The 16481-nt window shown below is 42.1% G+C and overlaps 1 protein-coding gene across 2 annotated transcripts in view; it reads right to left on the reverse strand.

Moving 5' to 3' along the window:
* ASH2L (ASH2 like, histone lysine methyltransferase complex subunit) overlaps positions 1-16481 on the reverse strand; it is a 27559-nt gene continuing 11078 nt past the window's right edge. For both annotated transcript variants that reach the window (XM_004284879.4, XM_049704319.1), the window contains 8 exons: positions 15095-15188; positions 14145-14362; positions 6736-6903; positions 6253-6446; positions 3259-3351; positions 1602-1700; positions 815-874; positions 1-718 (listed from right to left, as the gene is read on the reverse strand). In XM_004284879.4, the coding sequence (XP_004284927.1) occupies positions 611-718; positions 815-874; positions 1602-1700; positions 3259-3351; positions 6253-6446; positions 6736-6903; positions 14145-14362; positions 15095-15188 (1034 nt within the window). In that variant the 3' untranslated portion in view covers positions 1-610. The remainder of the gene's footprint in view (positions 719-814; positions 875-1601; positions 1701-3258; positions 3352-6252; positions 6447-6735; positions 6904-14144; positions 14363-15094; positions 15189-16481) is intronic.

Genomic DNA, 16481 nt, shown 5'->3' on the forward strand with positions numbered 1-16481 from the left:
CACACTCGAAGACAAGTTTTATTTGGGAAGAGTTTCTAATTGTTAAAGCTGCAAGCAAGTTCCCTTCACAAGTATAGTTCTACTATAGATCCCGGTGTTCGAAGGTACACCTCAAAATTAATAACAAAAACACACCCACGGTGAAAGGGAAGAGCTGTTAGACTGATTTGGAATGTACAGCCATGGATTTCAGCTGTTCTCAGAAACAGGCCCACCACTTCCTTGGGAACCAGGTGGGATGGAGGCAATGCCCGCAGAAGGACATGTCTTTAAACATGTTAGCTACTTGGGCAAGGTTACCCATTCCTTAGAAAACACAGTAAGCAGCAAGTCTAGCTGGTGGGGTACATGGCACAGGCCCAGTTCACAGGGCGCTTATGGGATCCCAGGGTCGGCAGCTGTTGGGAATGGCACACGAAGTAAAAGCCGTGATAGAAGGGACAGTGCTGAAGGGCAAGGAGTCTCTCTCAGACCCACCCGGCCTCTAATTTGCTACAGCAGAGGCCACGTTCTGCAGTATCTTCAGGAAAACATTTGTCACAGTTAAAAAACAAAACCCGCTCATATTATTCCCCAGGAAGTCCGTGTCTGCAAAGAAAAAGGGACTTGGTCAGGGTTCCCACGGGGGACTCCGCCTCCCATCCACTTCTGTTTCCACGTGATACAAGACGTCAGCCAGAGTGTGTTCCACCACGGCGCCCCAGCCCATGTCACTCATCTGTGGGAGGAACAAGGAACAGATAGGTGAGGTGAGACTGGAGTAACCGCAGCAAGAAGACTGAGGACGCACGCAGACATGTTCAACGTTACTCACAGGGCGGTACATGAGATCCTTTGGAGGATACTTGAAGCATGGTCCAAAGTTAATGGAGACCTGGGATAAATTCAATCCAAGCAGACATGAAGAAACAAAAGAAGAAAGTAGTGAAAACCTTAATGTGACATGGGAAATTTCTCGCTTTAAATGTAGCTGTGATATTCACGGTACAACTGAAACAAATGATATACATTAATACTGCTAAAGGTGGTCAATACCCTATAATAGCCATCAAGAATTAGGTAAATAAAATAAACTTGTGCTGATTTCTGTTTATAACCTAAAGAGTTCCTTATATTACTTCAATGGGGGCTACTGACAGAGTAAGAGGACATGGAAACTTCCAGGCATTGCCTTTTCAAATAATTTGGTTTCTTTAGCTGGTAGGCTCTAATGATAGTCCCTTCATGCTGGATCATATTTTTTTAAAAATCACTATAAGCAACAGTTACTAATGATGGTAGGTTATCACGACACATAACACCAAATTGACTTATGCGTGTAAATACTTTATATCCTTTATACTGAACAACAGTGACCACATAGTACATCCAAAGGAAAGGTATGGGGCTTTACAATAACTGCATGATCTTTACCTGTCCAAGCAAATACTTCGTGGGGGACCCACATGTTTTTGGAACAAGCAGTAACAGTAGGAATATGCTCCCATCCCACTCCTAGGCCTTTCACATTTCTTTCTAGAATCCCATCAGTGGCTCTTTCACCACAACCGTCCACCTATCTCCCTCAGGTTGTGTTCACAGGATGAACAGACGATACGTACCGTGCAGCTCTTGTACAGCGAGATGGCCGGAAAGTAAACCCCCTCAAAAATGTCTTTGTAAGCCACACCTTGATTGACACCATTTTTATAAAAAATTATCTGAAACAAAAACCATGGTTTTACTTCAGAATTTTAAAAAAGAACAAATTAAAAAAGAACTCCGTTGGAGAACCCTTTATCAGCAGTATGGTGGCAGCATTTGAAGAAATCCTAAGAATAGCATGTAGCTTGTGTAACAGCAATAGCTGACATTTATGTAATACCTTAGATTTTTCAGAGCCTATCTACATGCTCTATTCCAGCTGGTCCTCAGGTTTTGGGTTTTTTTTGAGGTGCAATGGTGCCTTTTTTTTTTTTCTTGGTCCTCAGGCTTATTTGCTTTCTGAATTCCTATGCTACTTATATCAAACAGTTCCACTTTCTGTTTTTCATTACATTATATTTATAAAAGGTAACTGGTCATCCACTGATCCCTTGGAACTATACCCTTTTGAGCTCATTTATCTGTCCCCTTCCCTTGCCTCAGGTTCTCACTTCTGCATTTCTACTTTGAAAATCTCGCAGGATCTTCTGTCAAAGTCTCTGAATCCGGGCTTCCCTGGTGGTGCAGTGGTTGAGAGTCCGCCTGCCGATGCAGGGGACACGGGTTCGTGCCTCGGTCCGGGAAGATCCCACATGCCGCAGAGCGGCTGGGCCCGTGACCCATGGCTACTGAGCCTGCACGTCCAGAGCCTGTGCTCCGCAGCGGGAGAGGCCACAGCAGTGAGAGGCCCGTGTACCGCAAAAAAAAAAAAAAAAAAAAAGTCTCTGAATCCTTATTTCTTTGTCCTTTCTCTCTCAAAACTATCCGGAATATTCTCTTAACTACTATGGATGGACTTCAGAAAAGGCTCCTTTTTCTGAAGTAACTTTCTCTACCTCTTCTTCCCAGCAAGAGCTATCTTCTGCCTGGCTGTATTTTCTGGCTGTGTTATCTCCTTAGTTCAATTAACTGTTTCCCTTTACTACTTTTTCCCTAAAAACAATCGGAATCCTAGTTTATTTCTCCTACATTTGCTTGTATTACTGATGCAGGTGGCTTCACAGCATTTTTATGGAAAAATGTTTCCAGCTCAGAACTTTCTTCCATCCCTTCCCCTTCTATTTTGGGCCTCTGTGGTTGGTCCAGATGCACCAGCCCTTCTTTGATTGTGCTATGACCTTGGGCAAACATGTTCCCAACAACCCTGGAGAAGGGAGGCAGAAAAGTTCTAGAAGGCACTGAACGAGCCATCACAGCTCCTGCTGCCCCCCGGGTCACATACCGAGGCCCTGAATCTCCTATTCCAGTTTCCTCCTTCCGCACTTGCTACCTCCTCTGACAAAGGATAAGTATCTCTGACTTGCTTCCTCAATTGCCCTCAGGCTTTCTTATTTGGCCACTGTTTTATACCCCCTTTTCTCTAAGAATCCAGGTCATTGCTCTCATAGCAGCAGCAGGTAGCCCAGAAAGAACAAAACACGGCAGGCAGGAGAGTGCGCTGGCCCTGCTGCTGCTGTGTTAGCAGAAATCCCTTCATCCCTCCTGTGGGACTCAATTCCCTCACTTTCATAATAAGGGGGTTGGACCCAATGTTCCAGTTCTTCTAATTCTGACATTTTGATGACCGTGACTCACCTCGCTATGGGGAGTCTGCTTTAGGCTCTTCTCTGCTTTATCCACAAAGTCTTTTTCTTCAAAATACAAATAACTCTTAAACTTTATCAAAGCCTTGAAAACCAAGAGAGAAGGAAAGAAAAAAAAAAAAAAGGAAAAATGAAGCATCAGCTACATCATCATGGGGGAGGGGGGGGAAAGCCAGATTCACACAAATAGCACTGAGTCCTTGTGTTCTGAACAGAAATTTAAAATCTTTGCAGTCAGCTTTGTTAGATTTTGAACAACTATGTGTGTCTTTAGAATTACCAGATGGCACATGCTCGTTAAATATTTTCCCAAAAGGCCCTTACTAAGATTTGGCGGGGGGGGGGTCACTTCCTTCCCTCCTAGTTCCCTACCTGTTTCTCCCACAGGTGGTCTCTGGGTCACTCCTTTCTTACTGGTTCCTAAGACTCTGTTTAACTATTCACTCCCGGGTAAACATATGGCATTAATTTTTTTTTAACTTGTTTTTGTGGCCGCACCACGTGGTTCGTGGGATCTTAGTTCCCTGACCAGGGATTGAACCTGCACCCTCAGTAGTGAAAGCGTGGAGTCCTAGCCACTGGACCGCCAGGGAATTCTCTGACATTCATTTTCTTCTGAACAGTTCCACAGTATTCCATTTTATGGACATATTAGTAATTGCTTATTCAAATTAAAAACAAATTTTTATAATGGAAATGAAACACTACATAATTTTAAGGATTCCAACAGTATCCTCGCGGTAACCGTAGACCTCTGTGCACTGTAGAACCAAGCACTCATATGGCTGAAAGTTCTAGGTGGTGGCAGGAGTGACGACAGTCAGCAGTGTGATGCCACCAATACAACGTGCTCTGACTGCTTATTATCAGAACAACCTTGGAGGAGACACCACCCGATTTAAGCACTTACTCTAAAGCTACCATAATGAGGATAGTGTGGCATTGGCAGAAACAAAGGTCAACAAATAGATCAGCGGAACAGAGAGCCCAGGAATCGATCTCCACAGTCACTGGACTATTGGCAGAAATAAAGGTCAACAAATAGATCAGCGGAACAGAGAGCCCAGGAATCGATCTCCACAGTCACTGGACTGTCACAAAAGGAACCAAAGAAATGAGGAAAGGAGTTTTCAAAAAATGGGGCTAGAATAAGTGGGTATCAACACAGAAAAAAAAAACCTAAACTTGGGGGCTTCCCTGGTGGTGCAGTGGTTAAGAATCCACCTGCCAATGCCGGGGACACGGGTTCAAGCCCTGGTCTGGGAAGATCCCACATGCCGCGGAGCAACTAAGCCCGTGCGCCACAACTACTGAGCCTGCGTGCCACACCTACTGAAGCCCGCACACCTACGGCCCGTGCTCTGCAACAAGAGAAGCCACCACAATAAGAAGCCCGTGCACCGCAACGAAGAGTAGCTCCCGCTCGCCGCAACTAGAGAAAGCCCACGTGCAGCAACGAAGACCCAACACAGCCAAAAATAAATAAATAAATTTATAAAAAAAACTAACCTTGACCTCTACTCCACGTCATTCACAAGAATGAATTCAAGGTGGATCAGAAACCTAGATTAAGAGCTAAAACCATGTTTTCAAAGAAAACATGGAAGAATACCTTCATGACTTCCTGAGAGCAGGCAAAGATTTATTAACTCATAGAAAGCAATATAATTGTAAAGAAAAATCTGAGATGCACTTCATAAAAATTAAGAACTTCAGTTCATCAGAAGACACCATTAAGAAAATGAATAGAAGAGTCAGAGTAGGAGAAAAATACTTTTTAAAAAGCCATTTCCAACAAAAGACTGTAATCCAGAATATATGAAGAACTCCTACAACTCATTAAGACGACGAACAACCCAATTTTTTTAAAAAGTCAAAATATTTGAACAGAAACTTCACAAAAGAAGACAGATGAATGGCCAGTAAGCACATGAAAAAATGTCCAGTATCATTAGTCGCCAAAGAAATGCTAATTTAAACCAAATGAGATACTACTACACACCCACCAAAGTGGCTAGACTTGTTTGGTAACAACAAATGCTAGCAAGGATGTAGTGCAACTAAAATACTCATACGCTGTTACTGGGAATGGAGAGTCTGACAATCTCTTATAAAACTAAATGTATAATGACCCAGTAATTCTATTTCTAGGCATTGACTAAAAAGAAATAAAAACATGTTGACAAAAAAGTTCTGTACAAGAATACGCATAGCAACTTTATGTATAATAAACCCGAACTTGAAATGGCCCCAGTGTCCATTAATAGGAATATGGGTAAGCACTGTGGTATCGCACAATGGAAACTACCCTGCAGTAAAAAGGAGCAAACCACAGATTCCTGTAACAGCATGGAAGAACCTCAAAAGCATTATAACAAACAATAAAAGCCAGACACAAAAGATCACACACTGCATGGTTCCATTTACATGAGTTCAAGAACAAGCAAAACTAATGGAACAGAATTGTGATGCGGGGAAAAATTCACAACAGTAGTTGCCTCAGTGCCGGTAGGAGCTGGCACTGACTAGGATGGAGTATGAGGGAACTTCCTGAAGTGTAAGATTCAACGTCTCCACGGGGGGTTGGCTCAACCTCAAAACTCAGTGAACGTACACTTAAAGTTTGTACATTTCATTTTATATTGTAAATTTTATATCAAAAGAAAAAACTAAACAAAAGTTAATCTCTAGCTAATGATATGCACCCTTAAGTACTTGGCGGGGGTTAAAAAAACATGGATGTATGTGTGGGTGGGTGGGTGTGCGGGTGGAGGAATGAATGCATAACATGTTAATGGCAGAATCTAGGTGATGGGTATTCGGACACTGACTTTTAATTTCTTTCAATTTTGTTATGTCTTAAAATTTTCAAAATGAAATGTTGGGAAAGATGTAAATGGATAAGCATCATTAAGAGAACACACAGTTGAAGCCATCAGCTGCCACGGGTCTTCAACCCAGGAATCTCTCGGGAGGACAGACTCACCTTATCTTTATAGGTATCGGGCAGTGACTTGGCTGTCTCTGTGTCTTCAGGAAGACTGATATAAAATCCCAGGACATCTCCCTGTCCATAGCCAGAAGAGTAGTGTTTGCCAATGGACTGGTGGAATTTGGTCCCCTTTTTGCTCCGCCAAGAATAGCTAAATTTATCATAACCTAAGGGAGCTTGAAGGTTACCTGTCCCAATAAAAAGATATACAGGAAGTCAGAACTGCAAGTCAACTCTGGTTTGCTAAAGGAAAATATTCTCCTTTTTTTACTTTTTTGCCAGTTTTGTAAAATGGCTAACGAACTATTTCTCACAAGCAATGAATTATAAAAATATTCCTAGGAACTGCAAACCACCTAAACCCTCAGGAATTGAATTTTATGACCACAATCCAATAAGCATACAAGTCATGAAGCTTAGCCAGATGGTCTATACCTCTCCACCAGTTGCCACGTCCGTATCATAGCCCCAGCTTACCTAACGGCTGGGACCAGCCCAGTCTGGCAGCGGTGTCTGGCGGCATCTCATCCACCGTGATTTCAAAGTACCAGGCACCTTTCCGAACCCCATGAGAAGCCCGAACCATAGAGTAGCCCTTCTCTCCAACCACAGTCAGCCGGTCATCGGAGATCTTTAATTGGGGAGCTGCAGTGATGGAGATTAAAACAAAGGCCTGCAACTTATTTGAAATACTTGGAGACAACTGCCACAAACTCTTATCCTCCAGTAAAACGAAATAAAAAGTCAGAAATATCAAGTCAGGAATTTGAAATATTAGTTCAGGAGTTTAAAAGTCTCCAGATATAGATGAAGGAGGAGAAAGAAAGAAAAAGGAAGAAAGCTGTCGAGTAATCAGTTTTTATTAAATGTGATTTTTTTTTTTTTTTTGCGGTATGTGGGCCTCTCACTGTTGTGGCCTCTCCCGTTGCGGAGCACAGGCTCCGGACGCATAGGCTCAGCGGCCATGGCTCACGGGCCCAGCCGCTCCGCGGCATGTGGGATCTTCCTGGACCGGGGCACGAACCCATGTCCCCTGCATCAGCAGGCGGACTCTCAACCACTGCGCCACCAGGGAAGCCCTTAAATGTGATTATTTAAGATGGCAGGTTAAAACTAATTATACTTGTCTATTCCCTAATATAACAAACCAATTGTAATGTGTTTGGATCCTGATGTGAATAAACCACCCTTTACAAGACTTTTTATTTGAAACAATTTCAAAGTTTCAAAAATAGTGGAGTCCTCATATGTCCTTCACTCGGCTTGCCAAGTGCTAACACCATCTGTGACCATCACACAAGGATCAAAACCAGAAAATTGACACTGACACAATACTGTTACACTAATCTATAGGTCACCTTTGAGTTAAGCCAGTTATCCAAATAACATCCTTTTTTTGTTCCAGGATCTAATCCAAGATCCCCCATTTCATCTAGTTGTCGTGTCTCCTCAGGTCTTTCATGACCCTGACATTCTGAAGGGTACTGGTCACTTGGTTTGTAGAAATGTCCCTCAAACATTTGTCTGTCCGATGCTTCCTCCTGTCTGGGTCCAGGTCATGCCGCTGCCGGGACACCACTGCAGTACTGCTGGGCCTCTCAGTACGTCAGGTCAGGAAGCACATGCTGTCCAAATGGTGATGTTAAACTCTGATCACTTGGTTAAGGTGGTGCCTTCCAGGTTTCTCCACTATAAAATTACTATTTCCCCTTTGTAATTAATAAGTATTTTGTGGGAAGATAAAAAGATATTTGAGACAATCAAGGAAATCTGATTTGGACTGAATTCAGATGATAGCAAGGAATTATATGTTTTGCTAAGTGTAATAAGAGCTTGTGGCTATAAAAGCAAACCCCATACTCCTTAGAGATACGTATTTTTAAGAGTACATAGGGTGAGACTTACTTCTTAAAAATTTTTAAAAAAGAGTGAAATAAAGGAGCGGATAAAACAAATATGGCAAAACCTTGATAACTTAAATCTGGGTGAAAACTCTATGGAGCTTCATTGTATTCACCTCTCGACCTTTGCGTACAGTGTGAATCTTACTTTACTAAGAGACCATTATGTAACATAAGGGGACAATCTAAACCAACTGGAAGGGACACTGTGACTTGGAAGTTGGAAGTGAAGCAAAAAATGACAAAAGGCGGGAGAGTATTTTTGTGCTGTGTAGGTTGATTCTATAGATGTAGAAGCATCTCCAACCCAATTAAGACTTAACTGAGGGAAAAGCATTTGAAGTAGTATTTGTGGGACTCTAGAAGTTGTCTGAATTCTGCTGGAATAACAAAATGTAGTTTCATTAGCTTTTATAAAGGCTTACGATTTATGAAGTACTTTCATAGGTAGGTAGGTAAGTAGGTAGACAGGTGGCCAGACAGACTCCCCCTCACAACTCCCACCTCCAGTGGAGAAGCAGACCACGTGGCTGTTCAAGCTCACACCACAGCTGGCAGAGCCTGATTGAAGCCCTGGCCCTGCACTCTTTCCGTGACCCCGCAATGGCTCTTGTATTCAGGAGATACGATGACAACCTCCCTAAATTAAATGCACATTGTTTAACAGAACTTTCTTAGGTATTTGGTAAATTCTACCTTCTCAAATACAAATACTTCTTCCTTTACTCCTTCCTGATCAATTCAGTCCTAAAGCCATTAGGTGGGGCTGAGCAAGGTTAAGTGTCTGTGACAGAACAGGATATTAAAGGGTCTACCTCCTCACAAAACTTTTTAATTACAAAGGGAAAAAAGAGCAACTTTCCAGTGGATAAACCTGGCAGATACCACCTTAGCCAAATGATCAGTGGACATCACCAGTAATGGGACACATTCAAGTCCTGCACCACCTACAGGATGTAGTATGTGAGATTATTTCTGTGATATTCCTGTTGAAGATGCAGAACTTGGATCATTAGGAACAAGATGAAACCAAACTGAGGGATATTCTGTAAAATAACTGCCTTCTAACTTTCAAAAGCCTCAAGGTCAAAGTCTAGGAAAGATGGGGAAGCTGTTCCAGACTGAAGACTTAAGAGTCACAACAACTAAATGCAGCAAATGATTCTCAACTGGACCCTTCTGCTATAATGGACGTTCTGGATCAACTGGGCAAACTTGGATAGAATATGAGCATCGGATGGTAGTAATCAGATGCTAATTTCCTGATTTTGATCGTTGTGTCAGCTCTGTAAGATGTGAAAGTTTAAAAAAATATCCACTAGTTCTTTCATATTCTTCCTTTCAAGAGGTGGAGCCTAATTTCCCTCCACTTGAGTGTGGGCTGAATTTAGCAACTAATTTCTTGTAACAAATATAATGAAGTTGAAGTGACTGTCCCACTTCAAGACAGGTCAAACTCTTTACAGCTCTCTTGGAGAACTTGCTCTAGGAGAAGTTAGCTTCCATGGATGAGGACAAATTAGCAGTCTATGGAGAGGCCCACACAGTGAGGACCTGAGGGTGTCCCGTCAAAGCCACGTGACTGAGCCATCTTGGAAAGAGACCGCCATCCCCAGCTAAGAGCTTGACTGCAACTTCCTGAGTTTTCCTGAACCAGACCACACAGCTAAGCTGCTTCCAGATTCCCAACTCTCAGAAACTATGGGATGATAAACACTGGTAGTTTTAGAATGCTAAGTTTTATGGTAATTCATTATGCAGCACTAGGTAACACAAGGAGAATGTCTCTGTTTGTAAGAAATACACAATAAAGTTCTCAAAGGTGAGACAGCATCATGGCAACCGACTCTCAAGTAGTTCAGGAAAAAAAAAGTTTAGTACTGTTCTTACAATTTTTTTTAATAAATCTGAGATTATCTCAAAATAAAAAGTTTAAAAGATACAATATAGATTTACTATTAACTTTTAAAAGGCTCAGCATAAACAGCAGACAGCCACTGCTATCCTACGTATTAAATTCTAACATGTTACTGCTAAATAAGGGCCAGTGTTCTCCCATTTTTTCCCCTCCAGAATTATAGCTATTATGTATAGTGAAACACAACAAGGCTCACTTCTTAAACCCTGAAGTCACTTATTTGGCCCTTCCTTACTATCAAAGTATGCTTGTCACTCACAGGAGTCAAACCGATCCATGTACAATGGTCATTAAACTGAGGGATTACGTCCAAGTGACTTCACTTGACTCCACTTCTGAATGACTAGCATCAGTACAAGTGTTACAGCTTTTAGCATCAATTCAAGAAACAATGAATGGGCTTCCCAATGGAATAACTATATGGACATGTTTAGATTCAATTCAAAGAAACAACTGAAAGAGGCATATTTTAAACAACTGTGGAAATGTGAATATGGACTGAGTATGGAATAATTAAGAAATTATTATTCACCTCTATCAGGTAAGATAATGGCACAGTGGTTATGTTTCTTAAAATCCTCGTTGGAGGGGCTTCCCTGGTGGCACAGTGGTTGAGAGTCCGCCTGCCGATGCAGGGGACAAGGGTTCGTGCCCCAGTCTGGGAAGATCCCACATGCCGAGGAGCGGCTGGGCCCATGAGCTATGGCCGCTGGCCCTGTGAGTCCAGGGCCTGTGCTCTGCAGCGGGGGAGGCTGCAGCAGTGAGAGGCCCGCGTACCGCAAAAAAAAAAAAAAAAAAAAAATCCATGTTGGAGATAAATACTGAGACATCTAAGGGTGAAATAATATGCTATCTGGATTTGCATTAATACTTCAGAAAAACAGCAAAGAAATCCATGAGGTACACTTGTCTAAAAGTAGTTTATTTAAATTCACTTTCACATTCTAACAGATAATGAATGCTATTCTCTGAATAATTGAATAAATTATGCGATTAAAAGAACTATTATACATTAAAAAGAGTTTTGCATGACAAAAAAGTCATAAACAAAGTTAAAAGACAACTGACAAACTGGGAGAAAATGTTTACAACATATCCCACAGACAAAGGGCTAACATCCCTAGCATATAAAGGGACAAAAGACCAAAATTCCAACAGATAAATGGGAAATAAAAACACACAAATATAATTCACAAGGTAATGACTCTTAAACATGAAAGAAAATGTTCAAACTCAAAGAAACACAAATTAAAACACTGAGATTCCCATTTCTCACCTCTCAGACTGGTCAAAATTAAAATCTAGGACAAACCTTCTGTTTGTGAGGTCATGGGGAAACAAACATTCTCTACGTTGCTGGTGGGAATGCAAACCGGCACAGCCATTTGAAGGGGAATTTGGCAATATCTAACAAAACTAGGTATATACGTACTTACCGTTTGGTCCAGCAATTCCACTTCTAGAATTCAACCATGAACGTATACCACCAACAATACAAAAACACACACGCCCATGGTTATTCACTGCCTCTTGATGAATCCAAAATCCTGGAAACAATCTAAATGCCCATATTCAGAGTGGTTGAATAAACCATGTACATCCACATAATGCCATATCATAAAGTTAAAAAAAGAAAAAACTGAGGATGAGCTCTTTGAACTGGCGTGGAGTAACCGCATGAAGCAAAATGCAAGACTATCTACAGTATGCTGCCCTTCATGTACGAAAAAAGGAGATAAAAGGAAATACACGCGTGTGTGCTCACCTGTGCAGAAGAAATAAAGGATGAACTAGAAACCAGAGAGACTGGTCATGTAGAGGGTGGGTGGGAAAGTGGCAGAAAAAGAGGAAATGAGAGTGGGGCAGGAGGGGTGAGGAGGGATGACACTCTGGGCAAACCTTTGTGAAAAACAGTAGCTCTAGAACTACAGTAATGTTGCACATACCCTTCAAACTCTCCCCTGACACAGATGCACATGCCCCCAAAATGTGGGAGAACCCCAAATGGCATACCAACACTAACAACTGAGCCTACCGTATCACAAATGAAAAACATAAGCACACTGAAGGAGGTGGGGAAGGAAAGAACTAATCTAAGTTAGCATTATCCTGATGGGATATGCAAGGCTAAGACAGAAAGAGCTGTACATAAATGCTGTAATCTAGTTAGGGAATGTTTCCTACAGTGGTTTGCAATTCTCAAACTACCTTATGTGCATATTAGACATGAACGAGTAAGAAAATGTATTGGAGGTAATTAGAGTCAGGTTTTACTGTTCAAGAAAGAAGTTACAAATATGGAAAAGTGGAAGGCTGGAATAACCTTGTGGTGTTTGATTAAAATCCAAGGTAGCAAAGTAAACTCAGTATAGGCATGTATATATGTGTCGTTCAGGATATGGACATACATTTCCCACCTCGGTTCACGGAGGGAGCCTAGAAGCAACACCCTGTAACAGTAAGCACACAGAACACTCACGTCTTCATTTCTAAACACCATTCTCCAATCAAAGGAACCCGGGCTCCTTGGAGACGGAGCCGATACTTGGCCTGGAGCACGGAAAATATGAGATGAACCAAAAACATCTTGTGACGTCAGCAAGTAAGGAAAAAAAGATGGGGCTTATCAAAAGGACACAAGATTCCATTCCCAACAACGTAGGTGGACCTGGAGGGTATTATGCTCAGTGAACTAAATCAGAGAAAGACAAATACTCTGTTACCATTTATATGTGGAATCTAAAAAACCAAGTGAATGTACATGACAAAACAGAAAGAGACTGACAGATATAGAGAACAGACCAGTGGTTACCAGGAGGAGACGGAAGGGAAGAGGGGCGAGATAGGGTTAGGGGATCAAGAGGTACAAACCACTATGCATAAAACAAACACCCAATAAAAACATAAAAAATAAATAAAGCAACTATACCCCAATTAGAAAAAAACAATGATGCTTTAAGGATATATTGTACAGCATCAGGAAATACAGCCATTATTTTATAATAACTTTAAATGGAGTATAATCTATAAAAATACTGAATCACTATGTTGTACACCCGAAAGTAATACAATATTATGTCAACTATACTTCAATTAAAAAAAAAAAGGAACCAACCTAAAGAAGCTCCTAATGGCCAAAGCTGGAGTAATTTGAGCAACAAAATAAATATCTGTTAAATGCACACTGATAAAAAGAATCAATTAAATAATAAAGAAAAGGAATAGCAACGATCAGGCAAATACCACATTAACAACTGTTGCCGACAAGATCCACTGATGGATGCTAAAATTAGTGGGCAAAACTTTACAGAGAAACGGGATACTTGCATAGCCTCGCAGTATCTTTCCCTAAGATATTTATGAACTACAAAGGGAAAGACAATAGAGACAGCAGAAACCACCTTAACACCAATAATAAGACAACACAACCAATAATAAGACACATCGACATCACCAGCTCATGAGGTGATGCAGTGGGAAGGATTCATGTCTGCGGTGTTCTTCCAAAAGTGCAACACCTCAGTCAATCATGAAAAAAAGTCAGACAGACCCTCACTGAGGAACAGTCAACAAAGTAACTGATTAACACTGCAACAGACTAAGGAAAAATAACTAAATGCAATGAGAGATCCTAGAAAAGAGGCACTAGAGGAAAAATTGGTGAAATTGAAATAAAGTCTTTAGTTTCATTCATAGCATTTACTGATGTTATTTAATCTCCTGGTTTTGATAACTGTACTATGGTTATGTAAGATCTTATTATTAGGAGAAGCTTGATAAGGGATATATGGAAATTCTATTATTTTTGCAACTGTACTGTAAGTTTAAAATTAGTTCAAAATAGAAAGTTAAAAAAAAACCCCACATACCATATATAATTGGCTAGAGCTTATAAGAAAAGAAAAGGAAGAAATTATTTCTTGCACATCCCGGCTGGGTGTAGTCAGAGATGGGGGTAAGGGAGTGGTAGCAGAATGATGTGTCCGTCGAATTCTAGACGGGACACAGCTGACGACAGAAGTTCAAAGTAACACTGGGTCCAACACGAACATTAATAGCTTACCTACCTCGATCATGTAGGGCTAACAAAACCCGTTCATACAAGCAGGCTCTGTAGAGGTCTCCAGGAATCGGTTTTCCTGCCCAGCAGTCAAGTTCAAGCTTCTCAGGGTCAGGGGCGTGGGGATCGGGCTCAGCTAGAATATACCGATAGCCATCTTTGTTAAATGGGTGTTCCAAGGGGTAGCCATGAGGGGGAAGGCGCTGAGCAGAAAACAAAGGGTCACTGCAGAAAGGAAAAAATAAAATCAAGAAACTAAAACCCCCTCTAGCTCCAGTGCCTTCAATTCTGTAAGAAAGGCCTCTGATTTATTAGAGTTCTGCTGGAACACATGTAACTTCAAATGCTTTTCATTATTCAAATAGATGATCCTGCCCTCTGCAGGCAAAATGGGGAAATGAAAATTACTTTAATCTGTATGGATACCTATGAAACTGAGCCAGTAGACCACAGAGGAGAAAGGGTGCAGAGGAACAAGGGCAGCTGCCTTTAGCATATTTATTACTATAACTAATGAACAGAAACTCAGAAGATATGAGCATTTACTACCTGTTTCCAGGCTGAATAAGAAATGACCTGGATTTCGCCACCTCAGTACTGAGCAAAGTGAAGGGAACAGCCATCAGAGGGGAGAGGCAGAAAGTTTATGTAAAAGAGCTAACATTCAGTATCTGTTTCACTCTCTCTGGTCCATCTACTCTTCCTCAAGATGCCTTAATGGAACTTTACTCCCAGGTAAATCACCACAGGTGTGCTGCCCCAGGGCTGTTTCACTTAGTAACAAGTTCCTAAAACAGGTCACCTAGTCTGGGGCTCATTTACCCCTCAAAGTGCTAAGGATTTGAGAAAAAGAGACAGGCTTGCGTCCTCAGACACCTGAGCCCTTCCCCGCTGACGGACTCTGCCAGCCGCAGAGGGCACTCTAACAGTGGTGAGTGGGGTGGGTGTTCTGCCCACCTCCGGGCCTTCTTGGTGGTCCCTGTGGCCCCGCCATCCTGCTGTTTGCGCTTAGCTCCTCTTCCTTTTCCACTGCTTCCCGCTGCAATTCCCCCTTTAAAGAAAAGGCAGATCACTTTCAATGAGCTGTGACAGATGCCCCATGGGGATGCTAACACTCCCAGCGTGCATTTGTGTAACACCACAGGAGGATTTCCTGCCTGAAAGCAGACTGCGCTTCACTCTGGTTCAGAACGAGTCTGCCGAGCGGCTCCCACCCCAGGACTCTGGGTTCTGGCAGTAAGTGCAGTGAACCTAGCACTAACGATACCTGTGTTATAGTTTAGACCTTCACTTCTTAAATGAACTGCAACTACTAGTACACTTTCCGAGGATGTGACACAAATGCATTTTCACTCGTTCAGATTCCAAACACCCACAACTAGAAACAAGTGCATGGATAAAACCCTTTTCCACCCAAATGAATACACACACCCATAAGGAGAGAATATCCCCACTACAAGGGGGGTGCGCGCGTGCTTGAACTCCACATGGCGCACACTCCATAAGCATAAGAGAGGCACAGCATCTGCTAAAGCACTGGACTTGAATTTCCAACAAGACAAAAGTACACCAAACGTGGAAAACAAAAACAGAGGTACTAAAAAGGTGGTTCTGTCCAGTGCCGCTAGGCATCCAGTATGGTTGTCTGTGACACGAGCAGGAAAGGCGGCTTTAAATTTAGCAGGCGATCTTCACAATTATTAAAATTGTGCCAATGCCCCAAATTTAGGTTAGACTAACCTGGCTTGTGGAATTAAGAGAAAATACCCATAGAGAATTTATAAATTTTATTTTTTAAAAAATGAGCTACATACAAGGGCCACAAGGAATACTACCTTGTATATTTCTAAAAAGGTACTCAAATATTTGTCCAGTTCTGTCATTCCTCTCAGTTTGTTTTTCGAACTTCCAGAAAATATCCCTGGACTGTAGGAAAACACCTTTATGTAAACAACTGCATGAAGTACTGTATCTTAATTTGGGGCAAGCTTGGAAATTATCAGCAGTTCTGCTGCAATAAAAAGAGGATCAATGGGCTTCCCTGGTGGCGCAGTGGTTGAGAGTCCGCCTGCCGATGCAGGGGACACGGGTTCGTACCCCAGTCCGGAAAGATCCCACATGCCACGGAGCGGCTGGGCCCGTGAGCCATGGCCGCTGAGCCTGCGCGTCCGGAGCCTGTGCTCCGCAATGGGAGAGGCCACAACAGTGAGAGGCCCGCGTACCGCAAAAAAAAAAAAAGAAGAAAAAAAAAAGAGGATCAAGACACTGAAGGCAGGTCATATTCTGCGTAGACAGGACCAGATTCGTGCTGAACTTCCTTTTACGAACATACCAGGTTGTCATT

The sequence above is a fragment of the Orcinus orca genome, chromosome 21 (genome assembly GCF_937001465.1).
Source record: "Orcinus orca chromosome 21, mOrcOrc1.1, whole genome shotgun sequence".
Classification (NCBI taxonomy): Eukaryota; Metazoa; Chordata; class Mammalia; order Artiodactyla; family Delphinidae; genus Orcinus; species Orcinus orca.